This window comes from Chlorocebus sabaeus, chromosome 25 (genome assembly GCF_047675955.1).
Source record: "Chlorocebus sabaeus isolate Y175 chromosome 25, mChlSab1.0.hap1, whole genome shotgun sequence".
Taxonomy (NCBI): domain Eukaryota; kingdom Metazoa; phylum Chordata; class Mammalia; order Primates; family Cercopithecidae; genus Chlorocebus; species Chlorocebus sabaeus.
The window spans coordinates 26996018-27011511 of NC_132928.1; the positions used below are offsets into that span (position 1 = coordinate 26996018).

At 38.3% G+C, this 15494-nt stretch overlaps 1 protein-coding gene across 11 annotated transcripts in view; it reads right to left on the minus strand.

The window, feature by feature from the left end:
* The window catches only part of PPP1R12B (protein phosphatase 1 regulatory subunit 12B), a 237000-nt gene that overhangs the window by 20895 nt on the left and 200611 nt on the right, over nt 1-15494 (minus strand). For 7 of the 11 annotated variants that reach the window (XM_037985736.2, XM_007988927.3, XM_007988925.3 and 4 more), the window contains 3 exons: nt 8389-8405; nt 4458-4602; nt 2774-2878 (listed from right to left, as the gene is read on the minus strand). In XM_037985736.2, the coding sequence (XP_037841664.2) occupies nt 2774-2878; nt 4458-4602; nt 8389-8405 (267 nt within the window). Of the gene's footprint in view, nt 1-2773; nt 2879-4457; nt 4603-8388; nt 8406-15494 lie in introns of those variants that run through there. The other 4 variants (XR_496491.3, XR_496490.3, XM_007988931.3 and 1 more) reach the window with 3 other exon arrangements.

A 15494-nucleotide genomic window follows, 5' to 3' on the forward strand; every position in this document is an offset into this window, starting at 1 on the left:
TTCTGTTTTGGGAATTGATACCATTTTTCTTTTAGAGCAGCAGTTTTCATATGTGGGTGGGCTTTCAGGGGTTGTTAGGAGTCCATTCATGGCATCTGCCCTGCTTTGAACTGAGGTAGTCCACTTTTATCTGTCTTATATATTGGGCTTCCAGATAAGGTAATTTTATTTGAATAAAAGATTTAGAATGTTTATTTTAGATCATCTTTGACTTAAATTTTGCAGAGGGGCTGAAAAGATTTAGCCTCATGGCAAAAAAAAACAGAATAACCTCAGATAATGATCCTTCTTTAAAAGGGGAATAAAAAACCCTTTAAGTCCCTTTTGGCCTTAGGGTCAAAGAACTCACCAGAATTTCTTACATTCAGTAGACATTTAATAACTGGTGAGTGATTATTTTTATTTTGCTTAGTGTCATGCAGAGACAACATTTAAATAAATATAGAAATTATGCTGGTCTTCTTGCAGTAGTTTCTTTTTTTAAAAAAAAAAATTAAGGAATGGCCAGAACTAACAGTAAAACTCAGAATTCTGGCTCCTGTCCTGGGCTTTCGCCTTCTGTTTGGAAGGGCAAGGCTGTATGCCTTTATCCTGCATCTACTATGAAGCAGAAGGAAAATTAAAAAATGCAAAAATAGATCCTATCCTACAGCTTGTTCATATCCTCATAAGTCTTTCTTCCTACGCCTGAGGAGTTGTAGAAGTTGTGATGATTTCATGATTTTCAAGGTTTATATACACAAAGAACTAATTTTTTTGTTTGTTCTGTTTTTAATTTTGACTCCCTTAGAGTTGGGGTGGATCTTTTATGTAAAAATATCGTGTATGTTCATGTGGTAACTGTCTCCATACAAATGTGTGAGGCTGAGAAGCCCTCCCTCCACTGTCCTGCCAAACAACTCCATTTTTGGTAAACATCAGAGACTTGGTTTGTAGCAGCACCATTTCTTCTGAATTTCAATAACTTGTATTTGGCAAAACTAAGTATATTTTGACACACCCAGCAAATCAGTTGGCTGGAGAGTAAATGCTTTTCCCCAGCAACTGGAAAGGTTGATTTTACATTCAGTGCTCTCTGTGCAAGTCAATGTCAGCAGCTTGTTAGACTGCTCACTGTTCTAAGGCACGGGCTGGTGGAAACGCTGAGAACCCCTAAAGGTCAAGACATATGCTGTCATAAGCTTCCGCTGAGAAGAGTGGGGAGCAGGTGAAACTGCTCTTCCTGTGGTTCCTCACATGACTGCTCCTTAATTTTCTGTAAAACAATCCTAGTAATAACTGATGAGAACCAGCATAAGATCTGTATTTATAAACCACTGCCAATATGTGGTGCCATTCAGAATAAAAAATCAGCCCGAGATTTCTTCTGAGGGTCTACTGTGAATGAGACTTTTTTTTTTTTTTTTTTTTGCCTGGCTCAATAATGTTGGAGTGAGAAGAGACCTTAAGATTTATTCAGTCTAACCCCCTGCCCTATGGCAGGGCTATAGCTATGTGTATATTTTTCTCTTTTAGATTTAGAAACCTACTTTTCTTATTTCACAAAATCACTTTAAGCCTAGTTATTATCTATCTGTGTTGCAGTAAGTCTCAGAAATTCCCAGTAGAGCCATGTTGGGCTACTACAATCAGGAAAAAGGGGGTGGCTCTTCTAAACTGACAGGCAGTTCACATTTTGCACCTGGGCAAGCCCTTCTCCAGAAAGTGAGGGTCCTGGCTGTCCTGCTGGAGTCCTACACAGCTCTGTGGGGCCGTCTTCCAAATGTTGGCACCCTCCTGCTCATCCAATTCCAGAGGGGTTACAATAGGATGTTTAGAGGGTAATCAACACCCCTGCCCTCCAAACTCCATATACTTGGTACTGTACAACCCTAGCATTTTAGTCTTTGCTTTTGGATAGTCAATCATATTGCCAGAATGACTAGCCACCTCTGGTTTTCATTTCAAGCGTTCCTGGTAAAGAGTCATTTTTACTTCAGTTCAGCTTTCGAAATTCTAAGTCCCCAGGCATTCCAGAAGGGAAATAACTCAATAGGTTTCCTGATAACTCAGCAATAACCTAAGGTAGTGCTTGATTTAGCTTTCAGCTACAGAGTTTGTTTCACTGGTGATGAGGTTATTACCTCCAGCATCCTCTAAAGCATCATCTAATTAAATCAAACCTAGCAGTGAGAGGAAATAGTTTATCAGTCTTTCTGCCACTAATATTCCTTATTTGTAGGCTGAAAAAGAGTGATGGCTTGGGGAGATAACATATGCTACAGAATCTTTGCTTTGGGCCTTAATCCTCTGTCGTGGCACCACCTTTGCCCTTGATTTGTTATATGGCCTAAGCAAACCACTTACTTCTTTAGGTTTAATTTGTTACCTCTCTGCCCTAGGTTTAATAGTGTCTTGCTTATCTCTCTCCAAGAGGTGAAGTGTAGATAAACTGAACTGAAACATAATGAACAGGACAAGAGGAACTGTCTAGGACTAGCTTTGTAGTGCTGGTTTATGCTTTTCTACTAATAAATAAGTAGATGATGATCCATAGTATTAATTATTAGCATTCAGACCATCAGGAATTGTTCACTGAATTACCAGTTTTCCATTTTAAGTTCACTGATTGAAACCTAAAATCAAATTAGAATCTAAGAAGCTTCCATCTCATCGCCCACGAGAAGGCCTGATCTTGACTCTATCTTGCTTCTTATCCCTTAGATCCCTAGTCCAGTTTGCTTCCTTACATCAACCCTTGGTTTCCATCTTTTTTCTTCTTCTTCCCTCTTACCTGGGTCACCTTCTCAAGCTTGGATTTTATATCTGCTAGCTCTAGCTGGGCTTCCTGAAGTTTTGTTTTCAGTTTTTGGTTTTCAGTCAGAGCACTCTCATAGAGCTAGAGGAGGGGGAAAAAGAGGATCAGGGTTCATGTTAGAACTCACACCATTTCATCACACGAGAATGCCCAGGGCTCTGTGCCCCAAGCCACAACTATATGGTAGATAGAGAAGATGAAGGAAGTAGGGAGCAGAGTACATTCAGCCAACTAGTCTCTTGCTTTTTCAAAGTGATGAACAGAAAGAGAATGATGATGCTCCAACTTCAATAATGTTAATCTTTGGGGAAAAAACAGTCATTACATTTTATCCTATGGGACATTTTCATTGCTTAAAAGAGCAATGAGAAACAGAATTTTTTTTTTTGGAACCAGCCTACTGTGTATATTGATTTTAGTCAAGTTCTGTTTAACAAAACATTAACAGAATAAGCATTCTTTATTCCCTTTTGAGACAGGGTCTTGCTCTGTCATCCAGGCTGGAGTGCAGTAGCACGATCACCCCTCACTGCAGCCTTGAACTCCCAGGCTCAAGCAATCCTCCTACCTTAGCCTCCTGAGTAGCTGGGACTACTATGAGCCACCATGCCCAGCTAATTTTTCTATTTTTTGTAGAGATGGGGGACTCACTATGTTGCCCAGGCTGGTCTCGAACTCCTGGGCTCAAGTGATCATCCCACTTCACCCTCCCAATGTGCTGAGATTACAGGCATGAACCACCATGCCTATCCTAAATATTTTCTTTACAAAAATATTTTTTCCTGGTATCTCAAACACCTGAAAGGGAAAGTTTTTAAGTCTACTCTTGGAGCTAGGTACTATTCTACAAGAACAAAGGAAATAAACTGTAAAGTGATGACTTAAATCTTAGAGCTTTTCAATGATGATAATTTTCTTTTTCTTTTTTTTACTAACACAAAGTAGTATTTAGTTGATATTCACAGGACCTTATTAGAAGCATATGTTTGTTAAAAATAACAGTCTACCAAATGATTCTCAGGGGCTCAGAGAGACAGAGTTAGGTTTTTCACCCTTTTTATATTCTTAATTTCTTACTTTTCCCTACACTTCTAAATATCTGATTCTAACTATATACTTACTGCACTAAAAGCAATATATGGCTGGGCATGGTGGCTCACGTCTGTAATCCCAGCACTTTGGGATGCTGAGGTGGGAAGATTGCTTGTGGCCAGGAATTCAAGACCAGTCTGGGCAATATAGTGAGACCCAATCTCCATAAAAAATAAAAAATAAAAAATGTAGCCGTGTGTGGTGGCATGGCTATAGTTCCAGCTATGTGGGAGGCTATGGTAGGAGGACCCTATGAATCCAGGAGTTTGAGAGGGCAGTTAGCTATGATGGCACCACTGCACTTCAGCCTGGATAACAATGAGACCTTGTCTCAAAAAAAAAAAAACAAAACAAAAAACAAAAAACAAAACACCTCAATATATGAAGGGGTCTTTATCTAGCTTTTTGGAGAGGTGAAGTAAACCCAGAAAACTGCAAGGAATTATTATTACTTAAGTGCCTTTTCTTCTGCTTATTCAGAGCTATGGCAATTTTTCTGGGTGTGGTGGAGGAAGGCTGAGAGGTTTACATGTCACCCAAGAACCAGAAAATTGAATAAAGACCCTACTTTTTTATAATCTCTGTTGCTGTCTTCTTCTACACGACTGGTCAGGGTGGCTAGACGGGCCTCCCGGGCCTCCCGACGGGCTCTTGCTGAAGCCCGGTCACCGTAAGAATCACTGGTTGTAGGATTACTACCTCCTGATTCCAACCTGTGGGAGATAATATTAAAGATAAAAATTGATTTTGAGAACAAAGTAGTGGCGGGAAGGTAATGCTCAGGGGTAGTTAGAGCCTTTTCTAAGAAGTATTTCAGAGCCCTGGCCAGAAACAACTCATAACATTCTTTCCTTCAATCTCTCTGCCAGCATTCCCAGACCTCAGGGCTAAACTGCACGAGCTTGGAGAGGGAGGCTGACCATCATTTGCCAAGAATGAAGCTTATTGAAAAATTAGTGGTTTGGACCTATGTGCTGACTTAAATCTTAGAGCTTTTCAAATTAGTTTAGCACTGAACAGCTTCCCTCAAAAGTGTGCTTTTAAAATTAAAGATTTCTTGAATTTCAATGGCTCTTGGAAAAATGATTACAATGAACTGTCAATGAATCAGAAACATATGGACTTAGAGCTGGAGGTTGAATAGGAATGAAACAGCCACTAGGGCATGGTACGTATGCCTTTAAGGTGCTCTACAGGTTTGCTGGAATCCCAAACATTTTAGGGATACCAACACAGTGCCCAAACAGCTAGTTTTCTACCATCTTATCCATATTCCACATCAAGACTGCTGTGCCTGTGATTAGAATTTCTACATATTTTAGCAACTGAGCTCTCAGAGTTGATAGTGGTTTTATTTCCAGTATTGGTAAGTTCATTAAGGGAAGGATCTCTCAGCTGATTACCTGTTTAAGTGTACAACTATCACCGTAAATCCTTAACGCTGGTTTATATTTTTCTCAGACTTTGCTCTTTCCAAATTAAAAGGCAGCACATATGAAACTGAAATCAGCCCTGCAGAGTGCCATATCCTGAACTGGGATGGTTTGAAGAGTCACAACTGTGAAAATTGCATCTGATGTGTCTGTCCTGTGGTAGCTATTTGCCATAGCTGGGGGTGGGGAAGCTGAAATAAGTATTAGAAGAGATAGAGAAGCAATAAGGATGACACAGAGAAAGCAGAGGCAAAGTAATTAGCTTCTAATGACTATAGTGGCCACTTTTCACTTACAGAGATGCTAAGTCCCACATTCTTCAAAACATTTTTTCTTTTTTCTTTTTTTTTTTTTGTTAATAGAAATCTCTATTGAGTTTCCTGATTATAAAAGCAATATATGGTTGTAGAAAAAGTTAATACTGAAGTATGTAAAGTAGAAAGTGAAAATGTCACCCCATAATCCTGCCTAAGAAATAATACTTTTAACTGTTTAGTTCATATCCTTGCAGAATGTCAAGCCTATAAATATGCTAAAATACATAGTTCTATAAATAAATTCAGATAACATATATTGTTGTCTAACTCCTCCTCCTCTCTATACTTACCACTATGATTGTGGACATCTTGCCATCCAAGTAAAAATAGATTTGCCTCATTTAAAAAAAAAAAAGACTGCAGTCTTCTCCATTACATGCCTGTAAGATAATTTAACTAATCTTCTATTGATAGACACTTAAATTTTTCAAATTTTTTAGCTATTATAAACAACGCTAAAATGAGCAGACTTATCTATAAACCTTAGTGCCTTTGTCTAGTTACCTTATGATAGAAATATTTCTTATGATGACAGAAATATATGTCATTAATTTTAATATTTTAAAATCATTATGAACAATCAATATCTTTGGTTATTTTTCCTTTTTTTTGTGTCTGAATTGCCAATTCATAGCCTTTGTTCAGTAGGGTAATCATCTTTTTCTTAGAGTAGTGGGGGAACCTCCTATAGAGTAGGGCTTTTAAAACTAATATAGGCAGCAAATATTTTTTTCCCACTTCACTTTCTGTCTCTGTTTATAGTGTCTTTTACTTAGAGATTTTCAATTTTATATTATTAAATTTGATGATTTTTATCTTTATGGTATTGTCAGAGACATTCAAACCACAGCAACTCCATATTGAATAGGGGTTGGGTAAAATGAGGCTGAGACCTACTGGGCTGCATTCCCAGACGGTTAAGGCCTTTTAAGTCACAGGATGAGAGACAGGAGGTTGACACAAGATACAGGTCATAACGACCTTGCTGATAAAGCAGGTTGCAGTGAAGAAGCTGGCTAAAACCCACAAAGCCAAAATGGCCGTGAGTGTCCTCTGGTCATCCTCACTGCTACACTCCCACCAACACCACGACAGTTTACAAATGCCATGGCAAAGTCACGAAGTTACAAGATATGGCCTAAAAAGGGGAGGCATGAATAATCCACCCCTTGTTTAGCATATAAACAAGAAATAACCATAAAAATGGGCAACCAGTTGCTCTGTCTATGGAGTAGCTATTCTTTTATTCCTTTACTTTCTTAATAAACTTACTTTCACTTTATGGATTCTCCCTGAATTCTTTCTTGCATGAGATCCAAGAACCCTCTCTTGGGGTCTGAATCAGGACCCCTTTCGGTAACGGTATCACACTTGGAAAGGCTTTTCCTATATAAAGATTATAAAATATTCTCTTCTGCTAACTTTTATGGTAAAACACTTTTCTCTTAAAAATTGTAATCCAACTGAAATCCGTCTGTTTTTGGTATTGCTGAAGGGAAAGATATAATTGCTCAAACAGATAATTAACTGTCCCAATGATCACTTATTGAATAATTATTTCCTCACTTATTGAATAATTATTTCCTTACTGAGATGAAGTCACCTTATACATGTGATTTTTGGGGGGCTATGGATTGTGTTCCACAGGTCTTTTTGTTTATTCTTGAGCTAGTGCTTCACTGTTTTAATCGGCAGTTTCACAGCATATTTTGAAGTCTGTGGGAAAAAGTTTCCTTTCACAAATGGCTATTATAATACAAGAGAGTTCACAAAAGATTAACTACAGCAAAATACCACTCTCCAACAATTTTGCAAAACTAAGTAATTTTCTGCTAGGTTAGAAGTAAATGACTTGTCCTCAGCTGCTGCCTGGTGAGAGGACAAGCAGAGGAAGAACATACATAAAATTTAGAATATATTAATAAGGCAGAACCAGCTCAATACCAAACAAATTATAAGGAAACTCATTTGCTCTATGGTCCCATAACTATATCTTCTCCCAATCTCTTACTTTCTCCATCAGAGCAACAGTAGAAGAAGAAAGATTCCAACTTTTGGCTCCATCGTGTATTATTTTTTATTTAGTTTCTTCTTTCAGAAGATCAGTTTTGTACCTTTAGATACTAGGTGAAAAACTGCAGAGGGTCATTCCCCCAACTTTGATATCCTTTTTTAATTTTTCAGCAATTGCAAAACAGGTCTTTAGTTTGTTCATTCAACAAACTACTAATGAGCACCATCTAGGTACCAGGTATTTGGCTGGATGCACTATTAAATAACAGTATCTAACCTCAATTTGAACATCAGGTTAGGTTAATTGCTCTTCTCTGTGCTCAGAATACCTGTCTGTACTTCTAATGGGCACTTACTATGTTCTATTGAAATGATCTGTCTCTCCAGGGGCTTGTTAGCTAATTGAAGGTAAGGATACTATCTTATTCATGTTGTTTCCCTAATACCTAGCATGGTGCCTGGTACACTGGTGCTTTAAAAAAATTAATCTAGAAGAAGTCTACAAGGTGAACTGGAAAGAGGAGAATTTGGAAGCAGGAAGGTAAATTGAAAAGCTTGTTCCATTGCTTTGGGCAGGAGGTAATAAAAGTCTGAATTATTGTGATGGCTGTGGAAAAGGAAAAGGAAGGAAAGGATGTGAGAAATATTACTGAATTACTATATAACGCTAAGTTTAATTAGACATGCATTCACTCACAAGTATTAAGCATGCATATATAACAGGGAGAGTTCTTACCTAGAAAGTCTTTCATGCTAGAGAAAGGAGACAAAAACAAAAACAAAAAAGAAAAAAGAAAAGAAAACAGCATTAGCAAGAGACTGATTTGTATTATTTCCATCTATAAATGCACTTTTCAAATCAGATGGCTGAACTTCACAGCTGGAGATGGGGGTGCCATTTAAGAAAAGCAATCAAATTGACTACACAAAGGTGACTTAGCCGTAGTTCACACTTCTTTGTATGCCATGACTCACTAGATTTGAGGTATTAGGGATAGCATCTTTTTAAACTAGAAGTTAGCAAAATGTAAAATGATCAAAAACTGCCCCAACTCCCCACCCAACTAACTAGCCAAGCTTGTGTTCTAGGAGTGACTATCACTGACTTTCTATGTGACATTTGGCCTCTCTGGATCTCAACATTCATTCTATTAATTTCCTTCAGTTCACAAACTCCCAACCTTGCCCTGAGTGAATACTGCAACTACAAATAAACTACAAATATGAAAACTCAGGAGACTTCCTCAGTTTCTCCCAGATCGCTAGTGAAAGTAGAAGAGTAAGGGAGAGGGGAGAAAGTCCCATCCTAGTCCCTAGGATGCTGGTTTAAAAAAAAAAAAAAGTAGGTACTCTTGAGGTCTCAAAAGAAAGGAGTTTTATAGATACAACCAGTATGCTTGGTCATTGTAAACAAATCAAACAACAAAAAGTGCTTATGTCTGTGTTTGACATTTACTTTTTACTGTAGATGACCTTTACCCTCCTATCCCTTCTTCTTTTTTTTTTTTTTTTTAAAAGAACTCTGGCAAATAAAAATTCAATTGGTTTAAATAAACTTAATTATTTTCTTTTATGAAGTGTTACAGAACAACAAAATCTTCAAGACAGACAAGAGGAGGAAGAGAAACAAAGGTCCAATAATCTACAAAATGGATAATGAATTCTTGAACTTCTGAGGAGTCACTCAATGACACTGTTTTGCATTAAACAGTCCCTGGAAGCCACTGGTTTGTCAAACAACATAGCAGGACAACCCAACACACCACACCCTACAGCTGTCCAGGAGAAGTATACAGTGACAGCACGTGTGACTAAAGAGGACTGAATAAGAGTCACCTTGATAAATGATGACATTTCCTCATAGAATCTGTCTTTAAATCAGGGGTTATACTCATCAGAATAATCCTGCACACTTTTGCAAACTGTACATGTCCTAACCTTAGTACTGGAGATTCTGTTTCAGTAGGTCTAGAACGCAGCCTTCCTATATGTATTTTTAAAAAGTACCCCAGGTGATTCTGCTGTACAGCCCTGGTTAAATACCACTGGACTAAACGAAGGTTTCTGAACATGGAGATATGCCCCCATTTGAGGTAGGGGAATCATTAGGACTCATTAAGAAAATTATATGGTATATTCTCATACAGTGAGCTGAGAATCCTGAAAGTTGGAAATCTAAAATTCAGGACAATTCCAGGCATTTTTTCTGTTCCACATTTATATATCTAATCTCTAGTGGCACTCATATGTATACCCCACACTATCAATGCCTACTTTCTCAACTTTACCTGAAGTTTTTTTTTCTTGATGTCTTTTTTCAAAAAAGAAACTACATTTTAATCATCTCTCAAGAACTAACACATATATAGGGCTGGGTGCAGAGGCTCACACCTGTAATCCCAGCACTTTGGAGGCAGGAGGATCACTTGAGCCCAGAAGTTCAAGACCAGTCTGGGCAACATGGCAGGACCACATCTCTACAAAATAATTTTTTAAAAGTTAGCTGGGCATAGTGGTGTGCACCTGTGATCCATGCTACATGGAAAGCCGAGGCAGGAGGATCACTTGAGCACAAGAGGTCAAGGCTGCAGTGAGCTGTGTTTGTGCCACTGCACTTGAGCCTGAGTGACAGAGTGAGGCCTTATCTGAAAACAAAACAAACAAACAAAAAGTATGCAAGTGAAGCTGAGATCCTGGGCTATGGGCTACTCATTAGCTTTGTGAGAAGACCTAGCATCTGGGTGAATTAAAATTCATGGTCCAGGAAAACTATTTATTGTGACATGTCAAATACTTGTGAATAATTGAGCCTGAACTCCATACCAGCAAATGCAAAACATTTTATTGTATTTAAGAACCCACTGTGTGCAGAGCCCTGTAGAGGAGGCACTGAGGAAGAAGCCGAACAAGTTGCATGACAGAACCAGGAGAGCACTGTGAACGTAATTAACAAGTTCACCTGAAGCAATGTAGGGAAAACATGAGAATGCATACTATGTATTCTCACGTTTATGGAGATAACAGTGGTAACCCATTGGCCCCAACTAAGAAAACCTCCTAAAAGATAAGAGTTTTGGGAGGATCATATTAGAGAAACACACAAAAACACACATTTTTTTTTTCTGATAACAAAGACCCAGAAGAGATACATACATTTTTTAAAAAACCATATTGTTATGGAGGGAATGTTTCACTAAAATTCCATCTTATTCCTAATTATATTTTTAGTACCTACAGGGCCAGAACACTATAGGTGTTCAATAAACACTAACTGAACTGAATTGCTAATGCTCTGAGAAGTGTGATGGCCTTGGCTAGACCTGAGTTCTAATTTCTGCTCTGACATCTAGCAATATGACCTTGGCAAGTTACCACTTATTCTAACAGTAAGAATCAACTGTGATAACTACAAGGAAGTGAACTCTTAAAATGTCAGCTTCCCCCTCACCATTCCTCTGCTTTCATTTTTTAAATTGTAAGAATATTGTATTACGCCAGGTGCAATGGTTTACGCCTGTAATAGCAGCATTTTAGGAGGCTGAGGCAGGTGGATCACTTGAGGTCAGGAGTTTGAGACCAGCCTGGCCAACATGGCAAAACCACATCTCTACGAAAAATACAAAAATTAGCTGGGTGTGGTGGCATATGCCTGTAGTCCCAGCTACTTGGGAAGCTTAGGCAGGAGAATTGCTTGAGCCCAGGAGGTGGAGGTTGCAGTGAGCCGAGATAGCGTCACTGTACTCCAGCCTGGGCGACAGAGTGAGACTCTGTCTCAAAAAAAAAATAAATAAATAAAATATTATATTGGCTATTGATGCTGGTTAGAGTACCAAGTTAAAACTTTGTACCTTTGGTTCAGGGAATTGAGTCCACATGTAACCAAATGAAACAATAATTTAGAAGACCATTTAGCTTCTCTCAGTGTTTCTGAGTAGAACAGAACTATACCCTTCAAACTATACCCTTCATATGGGGGTAGCATTCTTGACGCTCTCTTCAAAGATATACTTTCCGCATCATCTTAGGTATGGAAAAATGACCTGTTTACAATCAAACTGGTCCCTTGGGCCTTCTTTATCTTCCTCCTATTGAACTAGGAGCCCATTTCTCCATGGTGTGCACAGACTGAGGCCTAACTTTCTGACAATTAAATCATGCTTTTTTGCTGACTTTTTCTTGAAATGTGAAACCTCACTTGAGTTTTGTTTTGTTTTTTTTTGTTTTTTTGTTTTTTTTTTAGTTTCTTCTTTGTAAGTATCCTATTTGTTGGGTAAGATTTTACTATATCTTTAGTTTTAAATTCTGCTGTGTAGACTCTGGTAGCTGCCTCTATGGTGACGAAACAAGTTTTTGTTTTTGTTTTTTTTTTCCATTAAAACAGGGAAATTAGGATTTTACCAGGCATCAATCTTAGCCATTATCTATAAATCAATGCATGCTAATAATTTCCATTACTTTACTTTTTTAATTACATTAATGCTTTTCATTTAGAATGTTCTGGAAGCACAATTAAGCCAAGAAAGTTCTCAGATATATGGCTGCATAGTATGGCTGTGTATACCGTATGACCTTCACTGAGGAGGCTGACATAAAACACAAACACTTAAAAATTGAAAAACACAAAAAATAGGTTAGCACTATCAAGCAGCAATCAGAAAAAGCCCAGAGGGTTCCTGGATATGAAAAGGCAGATTCCACAGGGTTTTCAAGAGGCCTAGATTAATTTTTCCACAAATGACAGCACGTGGAGGAAGATAATGATAACAGTGCTCACACTTGTGATTGCCATACCAGTTTTTGTCCCTATTGGCTTACTGTAGGAGGTGTTCCCTACAGCCACCTAGGAAGTTGATGACCTACACTCTTACTTCTGCTTGCCAGGAGTAACTGAAAGCAAACATCACAGTCTGTTGTTTATTAGCTTTTAAAGGCTTGTTAACATCCCTTGTTAACAATTTACTTTTGGGTGATCTTTTATAAAATGTGTAGGTGATGAGTGATCCAGCAGACAGGGTGGTAGACAATTTACCTAGATCCAGATATTAGAGAAAACAGAGCTTGCAAGTTAATCCTCAATCTTTCCTCACTACCTCTAATTCCCTCCAGCTTTTACCAGACTTTTGGAGCTATGTGGAATCCTTTTTTTTTTTTTTTTTAAATATTATTGCCTTCAGGGGCTAACCTTAGCAATGTCCTAGGAAAATCAACCCTACCAATTAGAGGAGAGCATATAAACCTCCTGAAACCTCAGAGATTAGTGAGATTTGGATGCAGCAGAGGAAACACAGTTACCTTAATACAAACAATATTATTTCAAAAAAGGAAGAAAAGTGGACTTCTAAGGGTGAATTATTCTCATTGTAATTGAAATGGCTTCCTTTCAGGTTTTTAGCCTAAAAAGAGTAAGGCAAGATAGCTTAAAAGTATATAGGGTTTAATGTTTAATTCCCCCAATTCTCATAAAATGGCTTGGGTTTTTAGATCATACTTCCTAATTTTCACTGGTGGAATACCTCTAGAAACTATTGTTTTGCTTGGCTTCTTGATACCCTAGATAATCCGGGGTTTGATGAAAAACACTAGTTGGATTTAGGGAGAGAGAAGTTGGGGTTTCTTGGGTAAAGAAGCAGAGTGGCTGGATTGATGCAGAAGACTTAACTTTAATTTTTTCTCTTCATCCTCCTGTCATTCAAACTAAGCACAGATCAAATCAACTGTTAGGCTAACACGACTTCATTCAAGAAAGCTGACTGCCAATCCTGCAGGGAGACTACTGAGTAAATCTAGAGGAGATAAGACAGAGTGGGAGTTTGCCTAAGTAATCTCAGGGGAACAGTGAGCCAGGAAGTGACATCAGAAGAGGCAAGCAGAACATAGGGTAGGGAAATGAACACTGAAGCTTCTCCCAGAGAAGAGGATTCTAAGAGGTCAGCTGAGTGGGCAGGAAATAAGGGGAAGTCCTAGAACACAGGGCCAAGGGACTCCAGCCAAATCAATGATCCTTTAGAAGCTGGGAATGTGGACTCATCTTATCTATCCTCTGGCAATGGTCCCATCCTTCCATTCTCTCTCCTCTGTACACTACCTCTCTCTTCTCAAAAACAGAAGTTAGTCTACTCTGTAAGTAGAGTCTGAATAGCTTATCTGCACATGATGATATCATATATTTTAGAAAAGGCATGAATCTTTTCTCTAATTGGTAGGTTAATTCACAAATTTATTATGCTGTATGCTCTAATCTGGAAGTCTTAGAACTTCTATAAGTATTTTTGTTAAAGATTGTTTTGCTCTACCTTCTACTGAAGACAAATCATGGCCACTAAAATGAGACTGTCTGGTGTGTCTGAACTGGATAGAAACTGTTCAAAGAAGGAATTACTTTCACAGCTTTTATGGTCCTACTGGGGACAACAGATAATGTGAATGAGACTCTGGAGAAGAAGAGACTAAAAGCTGCTCAGAAACCAATATGAATACAGAGAGTAGAGGTAAAAAGAATGATTAGCTAGATAGACCACAGTTTTAAAAAAGTCCCAAAACTAAGAAGCAGACTTCTTCCTTTCATACCTCTTGAAATTCTCCCATAATAATCTCATTGCTTGGACCTGTTTCTAATAAAAGAACAGAATGAAGATCACCATTAATTCAGATGGCAATCCTAGAAAGGGACAGAAACCAGACTGGTTTTCATTTGTGAAATGTATAGGGCCCTTAAAACACCAGAGACTGGCTTAGAAAAATCCCCACAAAAGCTTTCAACTTGAAAGTTATCAGGAGTTCAGGAAGGCACATAATTAAAACCAAACTCCTTCTACCAAGTTTAAAATAAAATTGTGGCTCAGGAAAGCTGGGCCCAAGGGAAAGGAATGAGACCAAGTCACATGTCTGCTGCCAAGGCTGAAACTGGTTTAACTCATGTTCCTTTTGGAGTCATGGCTTGACCCCACAGTGATGGGAAAAAACTTCTATTTACATTTTCTCCCAAAGAGGGACTAAGCAGAAGGAACATTTTATATTATGTTCTTGTGTACTAGCTGAGCCAGGGGAAACAATTTGAGCTATTCTGGGATGGCCTACAGAGAACCATCTTCTTTCCCTTCAGTGTTCTCAGAATATTGACTGATGATGAACAAGCCAATGATGTGAGTGTGGCTGCAGCAAGGACCCTTCAAATTTTCAGAGGTACTGCAAACCTAATCACGGTCTGAGTTAATTGCAAAATAGTATAATTTTGTAACTTTTAAGAATCATTCTGGTTTCATATATACGTCCAAGAGAGACTAAAGTTTTCCAGCCTTCTATCTTAAGGGATAAGATTTCTTCATAATTCAAACAGACGAGATTCTTAGGAAACTTGAAATAAAGAGAATCTACCAGTTTCTAACTTTGAAGTGAAGCCTGAACTGTTCTAGTAATTTATCTAGGGATCCTGCATAATCTGGAAATAAATGTGAGGGTGGAACAAGAACTTCCAAGATTTATGCAAAGATGTGACAGTAGAGGACAATGATAATGAGGCCTATGCTGTTTTTCTACATCAAAAAAATTAATACCATCAAATTTTCAATTTCATTAGTTTTCTATTGCTGCCAAAACAAAATTTAGTGGCTTAAAAACCCATTTATTATCTCCCAGTTTTGTAGGTCAGAAGTCTGCACAGTTCTGCTGGGTTCCCTCAAGTTCTCAATGGTCTGAAATCAAGGAGTCTGCTGCTGGCTTTTATCAGGAGCATCTGGGGAAGAATCTGCTTCAAGCTCATCCAGGTTGTTGGCAGGAATCCAGTCCTGTGGGGTTTCAGGTACCCACTGCCTTTCAGGGTACTGGCTGCTTACTGCTTGCAGA